Genomic DNA, 23,810 nt, shown 5'->3' with positions numbered 1-23,810 from the left:
AGGTAGAAGATTCCAGATGGCACTGTGCCCTGCGTCGTCGTGACCCCACACCCTCATCCCCGTCTGTGAAATGCCGATGCTGAGGCTCGGGGAGGGTGAGTAGCTTGCCCAAGATCACAGAGCCAGAGAGTGGCATAGAAGCCCAGACCCCCTGGAGAACCCACCCATCTCCCGCCACGTGCAGTGTCCCACCCCGGGAGAGAGCCCCAGCTGCACCGGGCAGAGAAGTCAACTCAGGGATGAATTCTGGGCATTTTGATCCAGACCCTTCAAAAGCTCGGTTCAGGACTAGATGCTACGGCACTGCCCCCAAGGGATATTTACAATCATACACGCGGCAGGATTTGCATAATTGCACTGCTAAATATATACACGCCACTTAAAATACCACTGCCCTAGCTGGCATCTGAGCACAATTATGCGGAAGTAGGGGAAGAGAGAAAAGGACATTTCTTGGCAGATTTTATTTTTTTTAATTTTAAATCCAAAAAGCATCTTAGGACCGTGTCAAAGAAAAACATTTTAAAACGGAGATGCCAGAAACAATTATCGAGGCACCAAATTAGAGTCCATTGTCTCGCCTGTGCCGGGATGTGTTTGCAGGCATATTGGACCTGTGAAAGTGTTGTCAAGAGTCTTGAACCTCTTCAAGTCCTGAGCACAGGGCGCAGAGAGCAGCACCAGTTCCTGTTGGCTGTGTCAGCACTGGGGAGAAGGCAAACGAGGGTTAAGAGTTACTGATGTATTTTAAAGAGTGACAGAGAGAGATCTTCCCGCTACTGTTTCACTCCTTGGATGATGGCTGGCCAGAGCCAGGAGCTTCTTCCCGGTCGCCCGTGTGGGTGCAGGGGCCCAAGCACTTGGGCCATCCTCAGCTGCTGTCTCAGGTAGATAGGAAGTGGAGCAGCCGGGACTCGAACTGGCCGGCATCACAGGCAGCGGCTTTACCTGCTACACCACAACGCTGGCTCCCAACAGTGAGAATTTTGAGCCCAGGTAACTGCAGGATGGCGGGAATCAGACAGGATAGTTCTCTCTTTCCCATCCTTGCTCACCGACACCCAACTGTAGCCTGTTAGAAGGAACATGATTTTATCACAGTCCTGTTGACTTGAAAATGAAGAGATAAAGAATGAATAATTTCATGTTGGTTCTTACATATGCCATATTCTAATGAATTAAGCATCTCTTCTTTTAATTTTACTTATGGATTTTCACTTTATTTGGAAGGCAGAGAGAGCAAGAGAGAGAGAGGAGAGAGAGAGATCTTCCTTCCACTAGTTCACTCCTCAAATGCCCACAACAGCCAGGGCTGGGACAGGCTGAAGCCACAAGCCAGGAACTCCATCCAGGTCTCTCGTGGGTGCCAGGGACTCAAGTGCTTGATCCATTGCCTGCTGCCTCCCAGGGTGCACATCAGCTGGGCGCTGGAATCAGAAGTGGAGGAGCTGGGACTCCAGACAGGCACTGTGATGTAGATTAAGGTGTCCCAAGCAGCAACGTAGCACCCAGCTGTGCCCAACACCCGCTCCTGGCACCTGTTGTCTTTTAGGAGATGGTAACCAGTGTCTCATGATGGCAGATGCCGTCTGGAAGGTGTGGAGAAGGCAGTGTGCACACGTACAGAACAACACGGGTGGCAGTGGGGAGGCCGCAGCTCTTGGGGTAGGGTAGTGACATCCAGCCCCTGTGACTGCCAGAAGAGCAGTCTCTCGTCTGAGCTTCTAGAAAGTGAGGAGCTGAGGTCGCGTCATGGGGAGGATTCCCGTAGCAGGGACACCAGGAGGCGAGCAGGTCCGAGTGGCCAGGAGAAGCTGCGTCGAGGCCAGTGTGTCTCAGGCGGATGGCTCCGTGCCTGTCTTCCCAAGGCTGTAAAATCCCTCCATTAAACAGCAACGTCATTCCCATTCCTGGCACATAAAGCAGCCCTTACGAATGATAAAATTCCAGGACATTGATGTTGGCCATTTCCTGCTGCTGCGTCAGATCAGATCATATAAAATGTCTTTATTGAACGAACACTCGAGATTCAAGGGCGCTCGCTGCCCTCTGGGACGGGTGGCTCTTGCTGCTGATATGCGGCAGAGTCCTCGCGTAAGCGTGATTTTCCAAGACGGCCAGCTTGAGCCGAGGTCCTGCTTTTATGCTACTTTGCACCTAGAGCAGCAAAGTAATGGAAAATCTTGCCCTGGACAGGCCCCTGGCTCTGCAGAAAGGAAGACAGTGTGGTGCACTGGGTTTCCTGCTGCGTCCATAGGGCCGGAACAGAGCCGTGTGCCTTTACTCTGTTAGAAAGACTTCCATGCACAGCTGGGAGCCGGTGCCCGTCTCTAATCATTGTGCATCCCTTTCTCGTCTTAAGAGACTTTGTGTTTCTGTGTTGGTAGCGTTTGAGGGATGGGATAGAGCCTGGCTTAACAGGAAGGTCTGTGTTTGGATTTAACATCGTTTGAAAGTGTTCAGTGTGGCTGGGGGACCGTGGAAAGCTCTCTCGTCTGCTGGAAGCGTTGAGTCTGATCAACAGAGAGCGACTTCTTCTTTCCATCCCCACACGGGTGGTCGAACTGAGCAATCCCACAAGCAGTGAGAGCCGGCCTCTCTCTAATGCAGGGTTTCTCTTGTTCCTTTTTATTTTATTTGGAAGGGGAGAGACAGAGAGAGGGAGAGGGAGAGGGAGAGAGAGGGAGGGAGCTTCCTTCTGCGGGTTCACTCTCAGATGCCCTCAACAGCTGGGATTGGGCCAGTGTGAAGCCAGGAGCCTGGAACTCCATCTGGGTCTCCCACACAGGTGCAGGGGCCCAAGGACTTGAGCCGTCACTTGCTGTCTCCCAGGGTGCACGTGAACAGAAAGTTGGAGCAGAAGTGGGAAGCTGGGACGTGGGATGCAGGTGTCGCCCACCCCGAAGCAGTTTGTCAGCCTCTGTGCTGTTTGAGTGTAGGCATGACAGAGCTTGTCCTGTGCTGCGTGGGACGCCAGGACCAAGGGACCCCCCCACCTGGGTCATGCCCCGGTCCTGACGGTCCGTGCGGTCTCCAGACCGGGTCAGGGTGCCCTCGGGAGCACAGCACATCTCCCTCGGGAGCACAGCACGTCCCTGGTTGAGAAACACTGCCCTAAAGGAAATGTGTCACTGTCGGCCAAACTTGCTGAAGTAGGGAATGGAAAGAATGCCCGTGTTTCAGTGGCGTCAGTTGTGACTTTCCCCACATGTGCTCCGTGACGAGTGTCACCACGGTTCTGTCTCTGCCCTCGTGGTATGGCCACTCGCTACTGCCTGTTTGCCACGCTGGCTCCTGGTGCAGTCCGTCTGCCCAGCAGCCATGGGCTTGTAGTCAGACGGCCTGGCTGACACCCCAGTTGTGACATTTGTTTGCTGGGGGTGGTGAGGGGACCTTGGGCGGGTCACCGAATCTTGCTGTGGCCGTGTGCTCGCCTGTGTGCTTCCACATGAGCGAGAAGCTGGAATCAAGAGTGAATCCAGGGGACCAGCGCTGTGGTGTAGCAGGTAAAGCCACTGCCTGCAGTGCCGGCATCCCATATGGGCGCTGGTTTCAGTCCCGGCTGCTCCACTTCCGATCCAGCTGCTTGCCAATGCACCTGGGAAAGCAGTAGAAGATGGCCTGACTCCTTGGACTGCTGTAGTGGGAGACCCAGAAGAAGCTCCTGGCTCCTGACTTTGGATCCACCAGCTCCGGCCAGTGCAACCATTTGGGGGGTGAACCAGTGGATGGACAATATCTCTCTCTCTCTCTCTCTCTGCATCTCTGTAACTCTGCCTTTCGAGTAAATAAATAAATCTGGAATGCAAATCCTGCAACCTGATATGGGGTAAATGCGTCCCAACAGACACCTTAACCTCCGTACCAGATGTCTGCCCCCATAGCCACTTTCTCTGGCCACGTGGTCTAAGGGCCAGGGTCAAAACGAAGGGCCTGTTTGGAGGCTCAGGACCCCTGGCCTGGCCTGGCCTGCTGGGAATGACAAGGTTACGTTCAGGTGCTGGGCAGCCCTGCGCCGTGCTGCTCTCCACTGGCTCGTGGTAAGGGTCAGTGAATGTTGACTGGGCTCCCTTTATGGGCTCAGCTGTAGGCCCACGGGCTTTGCCGTTTCCAAAGGAACTTAGATGTGCTATCCCTATACAAGCAACAAAAATCGCGAAGACAGGTGGGCGAGGTTAAAAGCTGTGCGCCCGTCAGGTATAGAAAGCTGAGTCACAGATGCCTACCAAAGGCTCGGCCTGGTGGGGTGACCAGCGCGTAGGATTGTGGTTGGCTTGGGCAAGGCCAGGGACCCTCTTCTGTCCTCCTGAGAGGACAGTGTCTCCCAGTGAAGCCAGGAGGAGGGGTCAGGTGTCGCTCCCCGTCTTCGTGGAGGAACGACACAGGACCCTGCGCTGTTCTTTCGTCTGCTCGGCCCTCCCCAGGTTTGCTGCTGGTTCTTCCCGGGTTGGCTACCGACCCTTCCACCTCCGTGGAAGGGCGGTTCTCCCTGCCATATTCCCCACTTCCGCAGGGGAGCAGCACACCGCCGGTCGGCTCTCTCGGGGGCTGCACAGGTGTTCCTCAGGTGTTCCCCTTAGATGTTCCTGGTGCATGTTGTCTCTCTCCTCCTTTATAGTCCTCTTCCACCAATCCCAACTCTGCTACCCACACGCCGAGTACGCTGCTCTCCTCCAATCAGGAGCAGGTCCTGCAGTTTATTGGTTGAACTGGAGGCAGCTGTGTAGAAGCTGTTTCTCCCTTCTCAGCGCCATATTGTGGGAGAGCAGATGCATAGAATAAGTCTTAATTCCAGTAACTTAGTCTAGTCCGGGTTGCTCCCCACAGTCGGGGACCCCTGGGCTGGGTGCATGGAGCAGTCTCTCCCCACCATCTCCAAGCCCAGCTGCGATGTTGAGACACGTCTTCCTTCAAAACAATGCACAACCGTGCCGAGACTAATAATACGTGGTAGGTTCCTGAAGCTTCAGTGGGCCAGCTGGAAATCCAGCCGCTGTGAATTCCAAGTTCTAAACAATGAAAAGAACAAGTGAGCTCTTCAATTACAAGTGGGCGGTAATTGGGGGCCTGCTTGCACAGAATTAAATCCCAAAGAAGGGATGCAGGCTAGGCTAATTGCTGCAGATTTGCAGATTATGCTACGGAACTCTGACAGGTCCGGGGGGCTTGGTGAGGGCACTGAGACATTCTAGAATCTGGGACGTGACGTCATAAAACGGAGAGACCATCTGGGGAGAGGCCGGGTCGGATCTCTCCCGACAGTGTGTATAAAAGTGAGTGCCAGTGTGTTGGATTATTCCCCCAGTGCGCAAGGATGTAGCTGAATCGTCCAAGTGGTGTTTGTCAGGTGTTCCGGAGTTCAGGCAACATATTTGACCAGCTGACAAGTTTAGGGAGGTAGCCTTGTGCCCACCCCAACACGCCAGGATGCTGACGGCCGCTTGGACCGTGCGACTGTCATTTTCTCCCGAGGAAAAGCCACCGTCTGTCGCTAACGAGAGCAAATTAGCATGAACCTCGCTGGGTCTCCGCTGAGTATTCACACGGTGCTATCGGTCAGAAGCCTGAAGCCAGAAACTGAATGACATTAACCCCAACCGGGGGACACTCCGATCGCTCCCTTTCCTCGCCAGCTCCAGACCAGGGGGCAGCTCTTCTCCAGGGTCACTCAGCCTCCTTGAAATGCAGCAGGATCACCAAGTCCACGCAGAATCGGTGTGGCGGCCACCAGCCCACAGATGGGCCGTCTGAGTCAGCCGGGGCACACAGCTGCCATGCGATCCCGGTCACTCTCCACCTGTTAGCCCCTCTCGTAATTGTCCTTGTGCCTGCTGGGGATTGTGGAGAGGACCCTTGTCCTCATCTGAACCCCTTGTCCTCTCTGCTGGCTTGGTTCACAAGTACAGCTGGGTCTCAGCACGAGCCGCACTTCTCAGAAATGGCACCGCAGGGCCCACTGCACTCCCAGGGAGTGCCACCTCCCCTCCAGGCTCATGTCCTCACAGGGCCCGTCTGCGTGTCGGGCAGCAGCAGCAGCATGTCTTGTCAAGAGGTGCTTCCTGGGGCTGGCTCTGCGGCATACAAGGTTAAGCCTCTGCCTACAGTGCTGGCATCCCATATGGGCACCGGTTCGAGTCCCAGCTGCCCTACTTCCAGTCCAGCTCTCTGCTGTGGCCTGGGAAAGCAGTGGAGGATGGCTCAAGTGCTTGGGCCCCTGCACCCATGTAGGAGACCCAGAAGAGGCTCCTGGCTCCTGTCTTCAGCCTGGCCCAGCTCCTGCCATTGTGGCCATCTGGGGAGTGAACCAGGAGATGGAGGATCTCTGTCTCTCTGTCTCTCTCGCTCGCTCTGTGTGTGTGTGTGTGTATGTGTATGTGTATCTCTGCCTTTCAAATAAATAAGTAAATCTAAAAAAATAAAAGGTTCTCCCCAGCGGAAGATGACCCAAGTCCTTGGGACCCTGCCAGCCGTGTGGGGGACATGGATGAAGCTCCTGGCTCCTGGATTAACAGACTCTCGGCCGGCGCCGCGGCTCACTAGGCTAATTCTCTGCCTTGCGGCGCCGGCACACCGGGTTCTAGTCCCGGTCGGGGCGCCGGATTCTGTCCCAGTTGCCCCTCTTCCAGGCCAGCTCTCTGCTGTGGCCCGGGAGTACAGTGGAGGATGGCCCAGGTGCTTGGGCCCTGCACCCCATGTGAGACCAGGATAAGCACCTGGCTCCTGGCTTCGGATCAGGCCATTGGGGGGTGAACCAACGGCAAAGGAAGACCTTTCTCTCTCTCTCTCACTGTCCACTCTGCCTGTCAAAAAAAAAAAAAAAAAAAAAAAAACAGACTCACTCTCTCTCTCTCCTTCTCTCTGTAACTCTAGCTTGCAAATAAGTAATCTTTTTTTTAAAAAATGTGTATTTATTTAAGAGACAGAGTTACAGAGAGAGGGAGAGAGAAAGAAAGAAAGGTTTTTCATCTGCTTGTTCACTCCCTGAATGGCAGCAACAGCCAGAGCTGAGCAATTATGAAACCAGGATCCAGGAGCTTCTTCTGGGTCTCCCTTCGGAGTACAGGAGCCAAAGCACTTGGGTCATCTGCTGCTGCTCCTCCAGGCTGTAGCAGGGAGCTGGATCAGAAGTGGAGCAGCCGGGACTCGAACCGGCACCCGTATGGGATGCTGGTGCCGCAAAAGGAGGTTTAACCCACTACGCCACAGCGCCTGCCCCATAAGTAAATGTTTAAAAAAAGGATGCCTCTGTTGTGACACTGACTCTGCATCCCGTGTCTTTGTAGTGAAGGGTGTGTATCCCTACTTCCCCCAACAAGCACAAGTAACTAAGAAGACAAATAAATAAATAAATAAATAAAAAAGACATAGCAGAGGCATCACAGAGAGAAAACATCTTCCTTCTTCGTGCTAAACATCATCATCTTCTCTTTTTAATTTTTAAGAATGGATTTGCTGACGGGTGCTGCAGCTCCCTAGGCTAATCCTCCACCTGCGGCGCTGGCACTCCGGGTTCTAGTCCCAGTTGGGGCACCGGATTCCGTCCCGGTTGCCCCTCTTCTAGTCCAGCTCTCTGCTGTGGCCTGGGAGGGCAGTGGAGGATGGCCCAAGTGCTTGGGCCCTGCACCCCATGGGAGACCAGGAGAAGCACCTGGCTCCTGGCTTCGGATTGGCACAGCGCGCCGGCCATAGCGGCCATTTGGGGGGTGAACCAATGGAAAAGGAAGACCTTTCTCTCTGTCTCTCTCTCTCACTGTCTAACTCTGCCTGTCAGAAAAAAAAAAAAAAAGGATTTGTTTACATTTTATTTGCAAGAGAGAGAGATCTGTCCACTGAGTCAGTCCCCCAAGGCCCCCGATAGCCAGGGCTGGGCCAGACTGAAGTTGGATCCCAGAACTCCACCTGCTGCCTCCCAGGGTGTGTACTCACAGGAAACTGGACCAGAAGTGGAGGAGCCAGGACTCGAACCAGGCGCTCAGATATGGGATATGGACGTCCCAAGGGGTGTCTTAACCACAGCCCCAAATGCCTGCCCCTTTTAAGTCCACCGCAAGGTTTTACAGATTAGAAGTGGGGTGGGGGGTGGGGGGAGTGAGGTCATTTCCACAGCCACCTGAGGACCCCACAGGAGACGCCCTTGCCTCCGAATAGGCACGCCTGGGTTCAGGTAGCCAGGAACGCAAACCGAGAGCTATGCCTACAGGTTGGTACCTGTGCAAAAAGCGAGATGTGGCTTTCAGAGGGTGACTGTCAAAGACTTTCCCTGGGGGAAGAGGAAAATAATGCAACATGGGTGACTTCATGCCCGGGAGTGGAGGTTGCAGTCCCTGTGTGCGGCCTCAGCAGGAAGCAAAGGGCCCCACCCACGGGGCCCGTGAGTCACAGGGGAGGCAGCCGGGCAGGGCAGCCCTTGCAAGCTGTTCGCCTGCCTCCATGGGCCTCGGGTCCTGGGGCAGCTGCGCAGAGAACCACCACCTCTGTGAGGTTGAAATGCAAACAGGTGTCACACCCCGTCGAGGCAGGGTCTCCCTGACCGGAAGCCCTCAGGCAGTGCGGGGGGGGGGGGGCATGGGGGCTTGTTTTGGGGAGCCAGGCAGAGCAGGCTGCCGGGAGAGTCAGTTGGGAAACGGATGGAAGGCTACTTGGAGCATTGCCCACGCCATGCGCTGCGCGGGCAGGTCGCAGCCACAGCCTCCTCTGAGGTCTGGGCCCGCCCTCTCCCGCTGGGGACACCCACGGGGCCGGGGTGGAGCTGAACTTTACCCGGCCGGCCAGCGCTGAGATCCCGGAAGCAGAATGGCAAGAATCAGTGGGGCCTAAAGAAATCCCTTCCATCCGGAAAGTCTGGCAAACCTGGAATTGTAAGTCAAGTTGGGTTTCAGATGGTTCTCCCTGTTTAACATGGGTGGGACCTGGGAAGACCCCAGGCCCCTGCGTGCTTCTCACACCCCCGTCCCTGGCCTCCTCTACCTACTCTTATCCAGGATTATCCCACCTGGGCACAGTGTCTCTGCTCCTGCTGCTACTGTTGTCGTCTGCTTCTTCCACCAGACTTCTGCCGGCTTTACCTGCAGGCCAGCAGCTCAGAGAGCCTTCCTAGCCATCTCATTTATTTGTTTATCCATTTATTTGAGAGGCACAGAGAGAGAGAGCTCCCATATGCTGGTTCACTCCTCACAGCCAGGGCCAAAGCCAGGAGGCAGGAACTGCGCCCAGTGTTCCCACGTCGCCTCTGCTTCCCAGGGTCCACCTTAGCAGGAAGCTGGAGTCAGGAGCTGGACCTGGGCATCGAACTGGGGCCCTCCAGTGTGGGGCAGAAGTGTCTTAGCCACCAGGCTAAATGCCGCCCTTAGACCATGAGACTTTAAGTTGGAACACCTCTGACCCCTGCCACAGTCGGTATAAACGGTATCTTTTTTTAATTATATATAATAACTTACATGTCGATTTTATGACTCAGTTTCTGCACCACTATTCTCATTCCCTGAGATGTACATTCCCTGGGGGTGAGGCCTTGCACCTGCCCTGTGCCTGGCCTGTGGCCGACGGCCAAGAGCCTTGTGGACAGCTTGGGTTTGAAGGGACCCAGTGAGCCTGGCGCAGCCGTGGTGTTGCACAGGTGCTGCCGGGTATGCACACACGCATCCCCACCTGCCCTCACTTCTCACACCTCCATGAGACGTGTGTCCCTGAGCTGTCCCCCCAGCTGCACAGGTGCACCTGCCCTGGCCAGTGCACCTGCAGAAGGGACCAGGGACATTGTTCAACTCCAGGGCAGCCTGCTCAACATCAGACTCTCCTCTTCCATCCATCCACTCGCTTTGGTGTGTTGCAGATGGCCGTCTCTCCCAGTACATCTGGACACCCACAGGACACACATCTGCACACTCAAAGATGTCCAGGGGGCCAGCATTGTGACATGGCGGGTCAAGTCACAGCCTGTAGTGCTGGCATCCGACGTGGGCGCCGGTTTGAGTCCCGGCTGCTCCACTTCCCATCCAGCTCCCTGCTAATGTAGCTGGGAAAGGCAGCAGAAGATGGTCCAAGTGCTTGGGTTCCTGACCCCTACATGGGTGACCCAGAAGAAGCTCCTGGCTTCAGCCTGAGCCAGCCCTGGCCATTATGGTCATCTGGGGAGTGAACCAGCTGATGAGAGATCTCTCTCTCTCTCTCTCTCTGGCTCTGCCTTTCAAATAAATAAAATAAAATAAAAAATACATGCTGTTTCAAGCCATGGCTCTCGCCTCGCTGCCGCCCCCACTCCAAGCCAGCACCATCTCTCACCAGGTCTGCGCTACTGTGGCCTCCCCAGCGGCTCCCAGAGGGAAGCCAGAGCAATCCCATTAAAACCCAAGTTCCCTTCTGTTCCTCCTCAATTCAGAGCTCTGTGGTGGCTTCGACACATTCAGAATCCAAGCCAGAGTCCCTGCGATGAGCCACACAGCCAGCCGGGGCCTTCCCATCTCCCTCTGTGGGCCTGACACAGTAAGCTGTAGCTCCCCCTCAGAGCTAGCCTGGTTTGGAAGATAAACCATAGGATCTTCCTCCCCAGAAGCCCTGATGAGATCAACCTTCTAATGTCTCCTGTTACCTTTCCCTCATCCCCCGCACTGCAGTCCTGGGGCTCCCTGGCTGCTCCTCAGCCTTGCTGGGCACACACCTGCCTGCAGCGGGGTGTGTGTGTGTGTGTGTGTGCACATGCACCTGCTCGCTTCACGGCCTGGAGTGTGCCCACCCTGATATGCCCGTGACCTACTCTCCCACTTCTTTTAGGGCCCTAAAACACCACCCTCTCTTCCTATCCATCTTGCCAGCTTTGGTTTTCTCCTCCGCGTCTGAGGTTCTTGCATTCTGCTGGTGGGCAGCAGTGTAACCTCTGCCCGGGCGAAGGATTTTGTCTGCTTGGTTCCCTCCTGTGTCCTCCATGCCCAGGGCACTGCCCATTCGATGCTCAGTGAATGTTGGGTGAATGAAGGAAGGGAGGAAAAGTCACGGCACTGAGGGCTGAGCCAGAGCACCAGTGGAGATGAATTCCTGGCCCGAGTTTTAGTTGGTCCCGTGCTTCTGCCCGTGCCCCCTTCTCCCCTTCTCCAAAGGGCCAAGCACCACTGTTCTTCGCAGCTCTGCTCACACTGACGTGAATCTAGCAGGTCATGGTGCAAGTGACATTGAACTGTCACTTGTATTTAGTTTGTTTGTTTTGAAAGGCAGAGAGAGAGTGAGTCTCCATCTATTGTTTCACTCCCACAATGCCCTTCACAACCAGGGCTGAGCCAGACCACAGCCAGGAACCCAGAACTCAAACCAGGTCTCCCATGGGTTGGCAGGAACCCGAGTACTTGAACTGGTGGACATTCGCAGGAAACTGGAGTCAGACGTAGAGCCAGGGCTCCAGTGCAGGCATTCCAGTGTGGGGTGCAGGAATGTTAACCAAGCACCAAGCACCCATGCCTGCTTCTCTTTCCTTCTTTCTTAAACAGGTGTTCTTAGGTGTGTCTGCCTCGTGCACTCTGGGTTCTGTGCAGAGCCCTGCAGGTGCACACCTTCCCTGACAAGAGTAAACCTGGTTGCCCAGGGAGAGAATCCTCCTACTGTACTCTGGGTGAAAGGAACTGCCGTGGGAAGGAAGAGAAGTGCAGGCATGGCGCCTGCTGCCTTAGCACCCTCCTCCTGCAGTCAGAAAGCAAAGCCAGCGTAGCACGCAAATGGCAAAGCTGAGCAGGAACCCGGTCAGCATGGCAGTGAGGGTGTGTGGGGTTGCCAGCCGGTCAGGAGCAGGAAAAGTCATCAGGGAAGGGCCAGGTCCTGTGGGTGACTTGGAGGGGGGAGGAGCCAGGCAGGTGCATGAAGACGGGAACCAGGGATGGTGGAGGTAACCACACTCAAAGGGGGGACTTGGGGCTCCAGCTCTAGACGCAAAACGCTTCTGGGTCAGACTGTGGCAGTGAGGGAGAGGAGGGTCGTCCGTGCCGATGGTGAGGCTGCAGGAGGTGTCGAGCTGGGGCGGGACCCACAGGAGGACAGCTTCCGGTGCCGGAGACACCGAAGTCCGGGAGGGAGTTCCCTGGGGGACTTCAGAGTGAATCATCCTGAGCTCAGGAGCAGGGTCACCAGGGGACGTGGACCAGAATGGTGGAATGGGTGCTGACGGGCTAGGCAGGATTCTCTGTCTTCCTGCTCCCTCCGGGAGCAGAGACCAGGGAGAGAAGGAGCAGCCTAAGACTACCAGCTCCATAAAGCCTCTGTCAGCCCAGAGTTTTCGAGAAGTTAAAATTGCCAGGAGTCTTGGAACAATGAAAGAGAGAGAGAGATCTTCATCCATTGGTTCACTTCCCAGGTGGCCACAACAGCCAGGGCTGGGCCAGGCTGAAGCCAGGAGCTTCTTCCAGGTCTCCCACGTGGGTGCAGGGGCCCAAGCACTTGAGTCACCTTCCACTGCCTCCCCAGGGGCGTTAGCAGGGAGCTGAGTCGGAAGCAGAGCAGCCAGGCTCTCCAATACGGGCTGCTGGCACCACCGGAGTCACTTAGCCTGCTGATGCACAGCGCCGGCCCCTCTGTGGCTGGCGTAACCAATTGGTTCACTTTGGGGAAAAATAGAAAGCTCATCGCCCGGAGTGGTCTTTGCAGCTTTACCACAAAATCAGAGCTTTCGGATTCCAGTGTTGTGTTGAACTCATCGGCAAACAGCGTCTTCAATTACTTTGGTTTTCCTTTGCTATTTTTTTTCCCCTCATACCAAAGAATCAGGGCATGAACAAACAAGGACATGGCCTCTCTTTCAACCTGGTCACTGTGCAGTTCTGGAAAATGCTGTCAGAGCTGCCAAGACCCAGGGCTTAGCTCAGTGAGGTTTCTCCCGAGGGGGAGGGAGGGGCCATGGTGGAGGGCAGACACAGCTTAGCAAGGATGAGGTCTGTTCTTTGCAAGCACCGTACTTCGCGCATAGTAAGTGCTCCCGCATGTTTGTTGACTGAATCAGTGACCGTCCTTTCCGAGGAAAAGAAATCACCAAATGTTAGAATGATTAGCCAATGAGGGAGCAGCCGGTAAGTGCCCTGGGCGTGCCAGCCCTGTCTGGCACCACTCAGGGGCAGGAAGCAAGGTTAGTGCTTCCAGGGGGGGCTCGAGGCCCCTAGTCGGTCTGTGGATACTGAACACCATCTGCTGTGGGATCAGTGGTGGGGAAGGTTCCAGTCTCAGACACATTGCCATGTCGACTCGTTTCCTGATGGCCATTGGTGTACTTGGGCCTCCAGTGACAAGGGCCCAAGGACTTAGGCCACCTTCTACTGCTTTCCCAGGCCATAGCAGAGAGCTGGATCAGAAGTGGAGCAGTCAGGACTCGAACTGGCGCCCATATGGGATGCCAGCACTGCAGGTGGGGGCTTTACCAGCTATGCCACAGCACCGCACTCCCCCCAGCCCTGGAATTCCTTCTTCGTATTCTGTTTGGGCCCTGGGGGATTCACTCCTTCAGCCCTGCTGACTGGTGGCTCAGTGATGCCCTAACCACACATGCTCATCACGAAAGTGTGGTTTATGGAAGGCTATAAAAGGGTTTATAAAATGATTCTGAAATCATCTTTTCAACAGTGATGGTTCCAGCCCTGTAATCCCTTAAACTGGGCATGATCGGCAGGAATTAGCCTCCGCCTCTTTAATATTCTCACGGCCCCCATGCAGATGGCTGTGGCAGTAAATGACAGGGTCGTGTGTCACCTCTCCTGCCTCTCTGTGTCCCTCTCCCCTTTGCGCCCTCACATCTCCTCCGTAACATCTCATCCCGAGGCGAGGCTGTCTGCATTTCCAGTTGCTGTAATTTAGTTAAGCCGTAAAATTGTTTCCAGGTTACCAGCCATGAAATAGAAAGACAATCTTATATATGCATTTATAAATCAGATAATCTCTCTCAAATGAATCCTGGAAACCAGCGCTCCCGTGAGTCAGTGGGAGGGATAAGTTTCCTCATTACTCTGTCGGAAGGATTATACTCGCTGTAAGGTGGGTTTGCCTGGGACACGGGGCTTGCATGGGCTCAGTCTGCTGCCTCCGCCTCCCACAGGCTCCCCTGTTTCCTGGGGCAGAGGAGAGAATTGCCGCCCTTCTCTGGTGCGGGTCAAGGGATGAACCCTCAGAGGAGGCTGTTGGGGGAGCAGGTGCGACTCAGTATCTCTGATACGTCTTGTCTCCTCGCTTGGAAGGGGCCACCTGGGGGAAGTGTGCACATCCTCCCAGATCCAACCAGGAGAACCAAGCATCTGGACACAGGGCTTTTGCTCCCAGCACCCAGACTACCCTCCGGGATACTCACACAACTCACTGTGTTGGTTTCCACCCTGAGGAGTTGGGAGAGTGGGATAGCAGTTGGCTGTTGTCTCTCTCTGTGTCCCAAAGCTGGGGAAGCCCAGAGGAAAAGCCAGGCACCTGCTGAGCCAAGGGCGGGAACACACAGCCCCGTGGAGCGGGCCCCGCCTTTGCCGTGACTGGGACAGCTCCAGCCATGCTGCGGGATCTGTTAAAGGTCAATGTCCTTTACTGGAATGACTCAGTGACTTTGCTTTGGTATTTACTTACGTATTCTGAGAGGGGGAGGGAGGGGTTGATCTTCCACCTGCTGGTTCACTTCTCAAATGGTGACAGCCGCCAGCGCTGAGCCAGGCCAAAACCAGGAGCCAAGAGCTCCATCCAGGTCTCCCGTGTGGGTGCAGGGGCCCAAGCCCTCGGGCCATCTTCCACTGCCTTCCCAGGTGCCTTAGCAGGGAGGTGGATCAGAAGTGGAGCAGCCGGGATGGAACCTGCACTCCAGTATGGCATCCTTCGTCAGATGAAGCGATGAGAGCGGAAGAGGATGAGAAAGGACACAGGGAAGCAGGCCGCCGGCCCTGGAGTGAAGATGTTCGTTAGGGAGCCTGTAGCCCGGGTCACAGTGCCCGGGCTCAGTGCCCAGTGCTCAGCTCCAAGTCCTGACCGTGGGCAGCAGTGAGGGCTCAGGTACCTGGCCCCCTGCCATCCACATGGAAGACCTGGGTGGAGCTCCTGGCTCCTGGCTTTGGCTGTGGGCCCAGCCCAGCCCCAGCCATTGCATGCTACTTGAGGAACCAGTAGATAGAAGATCACTTTCTCTCTCTCTCTCTCTTGCTCTCTCGCTCGCTCTCTCTTTCTCTCTCATGAGTAAATACTTTTTCTAAAAAGGATATGTAACACCTTGAAAACCAGATAGAACGTGGTCTAGCCCTAGTCAGCTTGTGCCCCTGGCCAGGGCTGGAACCCCGTGGCTCCTTCTGCCACCTGCCCCTTCGCAGACCCCAGAATATCCGCCAGTGCCATAGACGTACCCAGCTGTGTGTTTCCTACCATCTTCTGCGTGTACTTAGGGGGTCGCCACCCCTCCCTGTCCTAACGGGAGCTGCACGGAGCCCTGAAGTCACTTCCTAGAGACGCTATTGCCACTTGACAGAAAGGCACTTCCTGGGCGACTGCCAAGGACTGGAGGGAGCGGGGAGCAAGGGCATCTGAGACAGCTGTGAGGGCAGCTGCACGCCCAGGTCCTGAGCTGGACTCCGGTGCCGTGCGGTCAGGCTGCCCTGCTGCGGGGTGAGTGGGCGACCAGGACAGCTTTCCCAGGGGCACGCGTCATTTCCCAAGAGCTCCTGGGAGTCCCTGTCTGCCAAGGGGCAGGCAGCGTGATCGGCCCCCACGCCCGGCACGTCTGAGAGTCTGCTGTCACCGTGGGCCATGAACTTGGGATTCCCGGTAGGCACTTACTAACCTGCCGTCCCGGTTGGAATTTCTCTCTGGTTTTTCTCTGTGGCACGTGGACCATTTCATGGCAGAGCGGAGGCTGGGATCCCAGGCGTGAGTGACAGTGCTGGACGGCCCGGAGGTGTGGCATCCACAGATACTTCTGGAAACACTCGCCCTGGAGATGGCTGCTTCTGCTCTCTTAGAACGGAGAGCTCGTTCTATGAGTGCTTGTATTGCAGGCTGAGGATTGTTCTCCTTTGGTGGAGTTTACAACCATTACCTACCCGGAGTGCATCATGGACATCCAAGAAGCTGTACTGGGACAGAGCCCGCAATGTTCAGCTAAAGAGAGCGTGTGGCATTCTGGCGTCAGAAGCTCAGGATTGCAAAGTTAAGCTCTGTGTTTCCCGCAGTGCTAAGACCCCGAGACAAAACTCAAGGCTGCAAAGCTGTGCCTGGAAAAAGCTCCCCTGGAAACACACTCCTGACAGACCACCTCTCCCTGCCCCGCCCCTTGCACCAGTGCTTTTCCTACTGGAAGAATGGCCACCTTGTTTTTTCCACCGAAAACCAGATAAGCAATTGGCCCCTCAGAGGGTCCTTCAAGAAATTATGGAATTAAAAGGGAAGTGTGTTTTGGTGCAAACAAACAAACAAAAAGGTGAAATGCATGCACAGTCCTTGCATACTTTGCATTTTCCATGGGCAATTTGAAGACTCCTTGTGTGCATGGATTTCAGATGCTTTGCACCAGGGTAAACTTCTGCTTTAACTCCGTTTTCCACTGTCGGGTGCAGTCTTGTATTCCATTAAGAGCCACTGTCTGGCCGGCGCCGCGGCTCACTAGGCTAATCCTCCGCCTTGCGGTGCCGGCACACCGGGTTCTAGTCCCGGTCGGGGTGCCGGATTCTGTCCCGGTTGCCCCTCTTCCAGGCCAGCTCTCTGCTGTGGCCCGGGAGTGCAGTGGAGGATGGCGCAAGTGCTTGGGCCCTGCACCCCATGGGAGACCAGGAAAAGCACCTGGCTCCTGCCAACAGATCAGTGCGGTGCGTAGGCCGCAGCGTGCCGGCCGCAGCGGCCATTGGAGGGTGAACCAACGGCAAAGGAAGACTTTTCTCTGTCTCTCTCACTGTCCACTCTGCCTGTTAAAAAAAAAAAAAAACAAAAAAAACAAGCCACTGTCTTTGAACATGCTGTGCCCGGCTCAGCCTGGTCACTTGTTGTGTGTCGGTTCTATAATGTGCTGGGAAGAGAGGTAATAGTTGGACACGTCCATTGTCAGGGACCCAAGCAAGCCAGTGGATTTTAAATTCCAGAAGAGTTGGGATGCGGGAGGCATTTGTGAGGTAGAGGGAGGGAAGGACAGACAGACAGACAAGTGTGGTGTCTGTGCAGTCAGTAATTGAGAGCTTTTCATGTATGTCTTCCCACGGCCGCTTATTTTCCTGCTGGGTCCTGTGAAAGCCTCCGGGCTGAGTTTCTTGTGATGTTCGATTGAGCATCAGCACACACTGATTCCAGTCGTGTTTGCGCCCCGTCATTTGCCTGGGTTGCCCTGGGCTCCGGAACTGTTGCTCCGTCTCCCTCATTTACAACCCCAGCCGGTCGTCAGCCTCCCAGCTGAGGGTGCGGCTTGGAAGTATGGGGGGGAGGGGAGGCACCACCTGGCTGGACAGGTGCAGCCAGGCTCAGAAACGCAGGACGTGCGGGCGGCCAAGGGACGTGCTTGTTCAGGTTTCCAAGAGGCTTCGTGCCTGCCTCTGATTGTCGCCGCTTGGTCGCAGCAGGACTGGGTTCCCAGGCGCTGCCGGTTCCCCGGGCCCAGGTCGGGATGAACCACGGTGCCTTTTTGCGAAACCTCAGGTGGATCAGCGCCCTCTGAAAACCAGCCTGAGCATGCCCAGAGCTTTAACACACACTTCTCTTGTTTTCCAGAGAGAGGATGCAGGCTATGGAGAAGCAGATCGCCAGCCTAACTGGCCTTGTGCAGTCTGCACTTTTTAAAGGGTCCATTACAAGTAATTACAAAGATGCCACTAGGTAAAGAGAAGCCAGCGAGCCAATGACGAGAAAATTCCATCTTTCTCTTTAATCATTAAGATCATTCATTCATTAAATCCGTTTCCTTGTAATCATTTCAAGGCTGGAAATATTTGCATTTCTGTGAATCATGGCGGTGGAGGGGGGGTTGGTGTTTGTTTTCCTTCTGATCTTTCTTGCTCGAAGTTGACGCTTTGAGCCAAGAAGGGTGAGCGTGCTTCTCCATGCATGTCGCTTCCCAGGCCACTCACGGTGCCCGCCATGTGTGTCCACGCCCACCCTCATGCCACAGCCACGCGTGAGCGGGAGTGTCAGATGCACGCCAGGGCAGCCATCTCCATCCCGGCCCAGTGTGGTGCTGATGCTGAGAGACCCTCATGGCTTAATCGCATCGCTGCGGGTTGCTTTGGAAAGGTAGGGGCGGGGCACTGGGGAACTCCACCGCTGATTGGCTTTTTCTTTTATTCAGTGAGAAAATGATGAGACCGGCAGCCAGCAGGAGCCACACGGATGGTGCAGGTGAGTGAGTGACCTCCCACGCTCCACCAGGTCTGCAGCCACCGTGCATGAACCCCGGCTCATGCCACACACAGCTAACCTGTCCCCAGGGTCACCTGCTTGGTGCCACCCCACACAAGAGCAGTGATGCAAACAGTGGTCAGAGGGATGAACAGGACCAGGGAAGGGCTGGGAAGGGGTGAGAGGAGCCATGGGAGTGGAGGGAATTAGGATATTGAGCCACGTGCAGAAGGAAGCCACTGGAAAGTTCTGGGCCCAGAGAGGCTGTCGCCCCTGCAGTGCGGGCTTGGCTGAGAGCAGAGCAGAGAGGGGGTGACTGACGGTGGTCCCTCTGGGGGAGGGCAGGGCATGTGCTCCTGCCCCTGGCTCTTCAGTGCCCCAGTTCCAACAAAGGGGAGTCTCTGCAACTGCATACCCTAACATCCAGCTGTGTGTGCACCCCAGGTCCTGGGCTGCAGTCCTCAGGTGTGTGTGTGTGTGTGCCTGTGTCCTGGGCTCCATCCCCTGGGTGTGTGTGCCCGCATCTTGGGCTGCAATCCCCGGTGTGTGTGTGCACAGGTCCTGGGCTGCAGTCCCCGGGGGTGTGTGTGCCCACATCTTGCGCTGCAGCCCCCAGTCAGTCCTCTGTGAAGTTAGGATTCCTTCACCCCGCCCACCCCGGAATTACAATAGGAATCATCCCTGGGGGTGTGTCCAGCATGGGGAGGATTGGGTGCCAACCTTAACCTGGGGAAGCCACATGGACTGGTTTTGAGCTGCACTAGAGAGTGGACAGGACAGGGGACTTGGGCCCCGGCCATGTTGGCCTTGGCCATGCCCTGAGTGAGCACAGTTCAGCTCTGAGAGCAGTGGACTGCTCGTCCTGTGTTCCTGGTCTAGATGGCACCGTTTGTTTTGCTGCAGAGTCATTGTGTGGCCTTGGCCAAAGGCAGAATTGCTACACTGGCCTTTGCAACAGTTGCCAGTTTGCTTTCAACATTGGTGTTCATTCTGCTTCTTATTCTTCCGGGAAATGAGAGAGGAAAAAAAGGAATGGAGTGAACACTGAAACCTTACTTCCCTTCTAGTCCCCTGGAGCCACCGTCAGTATTCAATATTTTACTCCAGACAAGACATAATGCTGTCTTGCATTCTCTTCTTCCTTTCCAGTTTTTAAATTTTCGCTTATTCATTTTCATCTTACTTGAAAGACAGAGAGAGCAAGAAGGAGAGAGAAAGAGAGAAAGAGAGAGAGAAAGAGACCTTCCACTTGCTGGTTCACTCCCCAAGTGGCTGCAGCAGGCAGGGCTGGGCCAGGCTGAAACCCACAGCCAGGAACTCCATCCGGGTCATCCACATGGGTGGCAGGGACCCCAGGTCTTGGGCCATGGTGTGTGCCCCCCCGAGGGTCCCCATTAGCAGGAAGCTGGATCCAAGTGGAGCTGGGACGGGACCTGAGGCATGCCCCCATGAGATGCCGGCGCCTTATCCACGGGGCCAGGCCCCCTCCCCTTCTTCACTTTGGGGGGATAACAGCAGCAGGCAGCACTGGGCGTGTCGGGCACGTCTGGCAGTGTTTCCTAACTTGTGATGGCAGCCTCAAGGGAAAGGTGTGACATCGAGAGAGAGAGAGAGAGAGAGAGAGAGATCTTCCGTCTGCAGGTTCACTCTCCAGTGCCCTCCGCACCCCCCGGCCAATAGCCAGGGCCAGGCCAGCCATAGCCAGGAGCCTGGAACTCTATCCAGGTCTCCCACGTGGGTGGCAGGGACCCAAGTACTACCTCCCAGGGAGCTCCGTAGCAGTGGGCTGGCTGGGGAGCAGAGCCGGACCTGAACCCCGCTGCTGTAATACGGGATGGGAGTGTCCCAAGCTGCATCTTAACCAAAAAGGAGCAATTTGAAGTCCTGTGTTCCACATGTATAAAACACACGGGGCCGGTGCCGCGGCTCACTAGGCTAATCCTCTACCTGCGGCGCTGGCACCCCGGGTTCTAGTCCCCATCAGGGCACCAGATTCTGTCCCGGTTGCCCCCTTCCAGGCCAGCTCTCTGCTGTGGCCTGGGAATGCAGTGGAGGATGGCGCAAGTGCTTGGGCCCTGCACCTGCATGGGAGACCAGGAGAAGCACCTGGCTCCTGGCTTCGGATCGGCAGTGCGCTGGCCGTAGCGGCCATTTTGGGGGGGGGGTGAACCAACAGAAAAAGGAAGACCTTTCTCTCTGTCTCTCTCTTTCTCACTGTCTATAACTCTACCTGTCAAATAAATTTTAAAAATACATTTAAAAAAAAAAGAAAAAAAAAAGAAACACATGGATACCGTCTGCTGTCACTGCCTCTCCTTTTGTGTTGAGCTACCCCAGTCCCTTCAAAGGGACCAGGGCCTGTTACGGGTGCAGGGAAGGAGCAAGGCGGATTCCCCTGGGTCCTTTCCCCAGTGGGACATCAGCCGAGTCTGAAAGACAAACAGTCCAGCTGCCGGGTTTTCCGTCTGTGACGCCACAGCAGCATCCCCCACGCACGTGTGCTCCCTCGGTCCCCACGTCTCTGCCCTTGGAGCCCGTCAGGGCTGGGTCTCATGCAGTGGGAGCCCTGTATGGTGCCCAGAATGTGTCCATTGCTGCAGAATCCGGGGAAGCGAGCCACAAGGCAGGAGGTAGGGTCCCCGCAGCATAGACAAGGAAGCGGAATGGTGGCCATGGTGTGCAACCTGTAGAAACCGGTACTTGCAGGTTTCTTCGGGAAGGTGGAATCCGAGGCGGGCGGAAGAGAGCGGAGGGATGCTCCCCTTCCAGTGCCTACCGGGTGTCGGATCATTCAACACGCGTGGCCCTATGAGGGAGTTGTCGTCTGTATTAAAGAGACCGGCTCAGTGAGGTTGGCTTCCTTATTCAAAGCCGCACCGCCAAAGGCAAGCCTTCGCCGCAGAGGTTGGGGTGCCCACACCGCACATCCAAGGCCCAGGGCTCGTCCTGGCCCCCGCTCCTGACTCCAGCCTCCTGCCGGTGTAGACCCTGGGAGGCAGTGGGGATGGCTCAAGTGATCAGGTCCCTGCCACCCACATGGGAGACCTGGATGCAGCTCCTGGCTCCTGGCTTCAGCCCGGCCCAGTCTCGGCTGCTGTGGGCATTTGAGGAGGGAACCCGCAGTTGGAAACTCTCCGTGTCTCTGCCCGTCAGCTTAGAAAGCAGAGACAAAAAGCACGCGGCTAGTCCGAATGACAGCCGGTCTGGCCAGCTCCTGAACCCGTGTTGGCACTGGCTTGGTGTCGTTTTTGAAGAACACGGTGATGCTGTCATTTGTTGTGTGTGTGTATGCGTGTGTGCATGTGGGCACATGCATGCCTGTGCTTCTGCTTAAGGAATCAGCCGCGTGGGTGGCCGTGACCACTCTCAGAGCAGCTGCCACCAGAGGGCGCCGTGCTCCTCTGACCCGCCACTGTTCCTGGCAAGTCAACTGGAGGAGCCTCTTGTGAGCCCCTTTCTGGGGCTGATTCCGATTTGGGGGGTGGTGGGGGGACAGCAGACAGCCAGAAGCCGGTCAGAGCTGGAACTGGGGGTGGCGTGAGGCACCCTGGCTCCTAGCAGAGTGGACAAGGTCAGCATCAGGTCTGCTGGACCCCTTTGCACATCCTTTCCGGTGCCCGCTGCCCTGCAGCCTGTGGGAGACCAGTTGTCCCGCACGGCCACCCAGCCGTGAAGAACCCCAGGTTGTGTTCATGCTCTCTGTCAAGGGGAGGAGGGCAGGGTTGGTTCTGGGAGCCGAGCAGACCCAGTCGACCAGTGGTGATCACACACAGCTCTGCCTGAGGGTGGGACGCGCGTCTACTCGCTGCCGTGCGGGAGACGGCCATGCACGCACACGCATGCCATTCCCAGAAAATGAAAAGATACGTTAATAAGGGTACAACGATGTTGAAATCCAGCTGTGGGTTTTCCATAATAGGCATTTTAAGAGCCCTTGTAATGGGTTGCAGAACTTTAAAATTAATTTTTCTATGATAAAGGGATAGATGTTCACCGTGATTTGAAAATACAAAAAAAAAATAGTAATAAAAAACATAAAACATTTGGAACTGCACCAGCTGGAGACTCCCTTACTCCTTTGGATCCAAAAACCCCAAAATGCCCTAAAATCTGAAGCTTTTTTGTGTGCCAGCAGTTGCAGATGTTAAAGCATTTCTGATTTTGGATTTTCAAGTTGGGGCTGCCAGCCAGTCACGTCTGTGCAAATATTTCCCAGATCTGCAGTCCTTCAGGTCCCAGGGGGTGTGGATAAGCGATGCTCAACCTGCACCTGCGAACTTTGCCCAAATCTGTGTGTTTGAAGGAGAGAGACAGACAGACCAGTAGGTAGGTAGATAGAGATAAGTGGGTGGCAAGGTGGATAGAGATTAGGCAGATAGGTAGATAGGTAAATAGGCAGGTGGATAGAAAGTAGGTGGAGACAGAAAGACGCATAGCTAAGTAGGTAGGTAGAGAAAGTAGGTGGATAGGTAGATAAGGATTACATAGATAGAAAGGCAGACGGAAGTTAGACACATAGGTAGCTACGTAGATAAGTAGGTGAGATAGATAAATACATGGGTACGTGGACAGGTAGGTAGGAAGGTAGAGATAAGTCGGTAGAAAAAGATGATACAGATGGATAGATGGACGGACGGACGGACAGATGGATGGATGGATGGACGGATGGACGGACGGACGGATGGATGGACGGATGGACGGACGGACGGACGGACGGACAGGCAGGAGCACAGGCCTTTAGCTTCCTTACCCCGGCACTTGCCCCCTGGCCGCCTTCCTGTGGTCCTCACCGGGTGGAACACGGCTGGGGTCGCACAGCGTGCGTTAGACCTGACGGTCACAGTGTGGGGGAAATGGGCGTGTTTCAGGGGCCAGCTGGTGGGGGAGGGCAGCTCGGGCCCCCTTTCCCGTGTTCTCAGCTCCTTCGCTGCTCTCTCCTCACAGGCACACCCCACATTGCCGGCGGGAAGACCCTCGGCGCCCTGGAGCCCGCAGAGCCGCTGGGGCCACCCGTGCCCGCCGGCGCCTCGGCCGTGCACCTGAGCCTGCTGGACATGCGACGCGGTGTGGCAGAGCTCAGACGGCAGCTGCAGCAGATGCGACAGCTGCAGGTAACATGCGCGTCCCTCTCCCCCCTCACCGACCCCTCCTCCTGTCCTAGGGCTCGGCCACCACGATTGACAAATAGGAAAAAAGCAGACAAATCTGTGCCCTGGCTCAGGTCTTAGGGAACCAGGGGCTGCGGTCTCTATGACGCCGTGCGTTTGTGCCGCGTCGGCCTCACACCTCCCTGCCTGGACAACGCTGGCCTCGCCTGGTGTCACCCGGACGCAGGCTTCTGCCCTGCCCTTGGGGAGCTAAAAGCAAGCGTACTCAGAAGCCTGGTGCCCTCCATCTCCCCCCCAGGGCTCCACGATGGAGAAGTCTCCCATCACCTATCTAAGGCTGACAAAGGGATTTCCCTGGGCCAAGAAGGGTGGTGTGCCCGAGGGCCCTGCCCCAAGGCCCCA

The 23,810-nt window shown here is 55.8% G+C and overlaps 1 protein-coding gene and 1 long non-coding RNA gene across 28 annotated transcripts in view; one reads left to right on the top strand and one right to left on the bottom strand.

Annotated features, from left to right (window-relative positions):
* KIAA1217 (KIAA1217 ortholog) overlaps positions 1-23,810 on the top strand; it is a 657,029-nt gene that overhangs the window by 604,332 nt on the left and 28,887 nt on the right. For 19 of the 27 annotated variants that reach the window (XM_070056139.2, XM_070056122.2, XM_070056129.2 and 16 more), the window contains 3 exons: positions 17,677-17,781; positions 18,251-18,300; positions 23,245-23,411. In XM_070056139.2, coding sequence (XP_069912240.1) covers positions 17,677-17,781; positions 18,251-18,300; positions 23,245-23,411 — 322 coding nt within the window. Of the gene's footprint in view, positions 1-8,768; positions 8,859-17,676; positions 17,782-18,250; positions 18,301-23,244; positions 23,412-23,810 lie in introns of those variants that run through there. The other 8 variants (XM_051821008.3, XM_070056124.2, XM_089312457.1 and 5 more) reach the window with 2 other exon arrangements.
* Positions 1,339-8,617, bottom strand: LOC149122842 (uncharacterized). Its single transcript, XR_016219909.1, has 2 exons — positions 4,227-8,617; positions 1,339-3,598 (listed from the first exon to the last, which is right to left on the bottom strand). It is a non-coding gene; the product is annotated as an uncharacterized LOC149122842 (long non-coding RNA).

Source organism: Oryctolagus cuniculus, chromosome 13 (genome assembly GCF_051225735.1).
Source record: "Oryctolagus cuniculus isolate XC-2025 breed Fujian yellow rabbit chromosome 13, ASM5122573v1, whole genome shotgun sequence".
NCBI lineage: Eukaryota > Metazoa > Chordata > Mammalia > Lagomorpha > Leporidae > Oryctolagus > Oryctolagus cuniculus.
The sequence above is the reverse complement of the archived record's forward strand: the minus strand, read 5'-3'. Positions and strand labels throughout refer to the sequence as shown.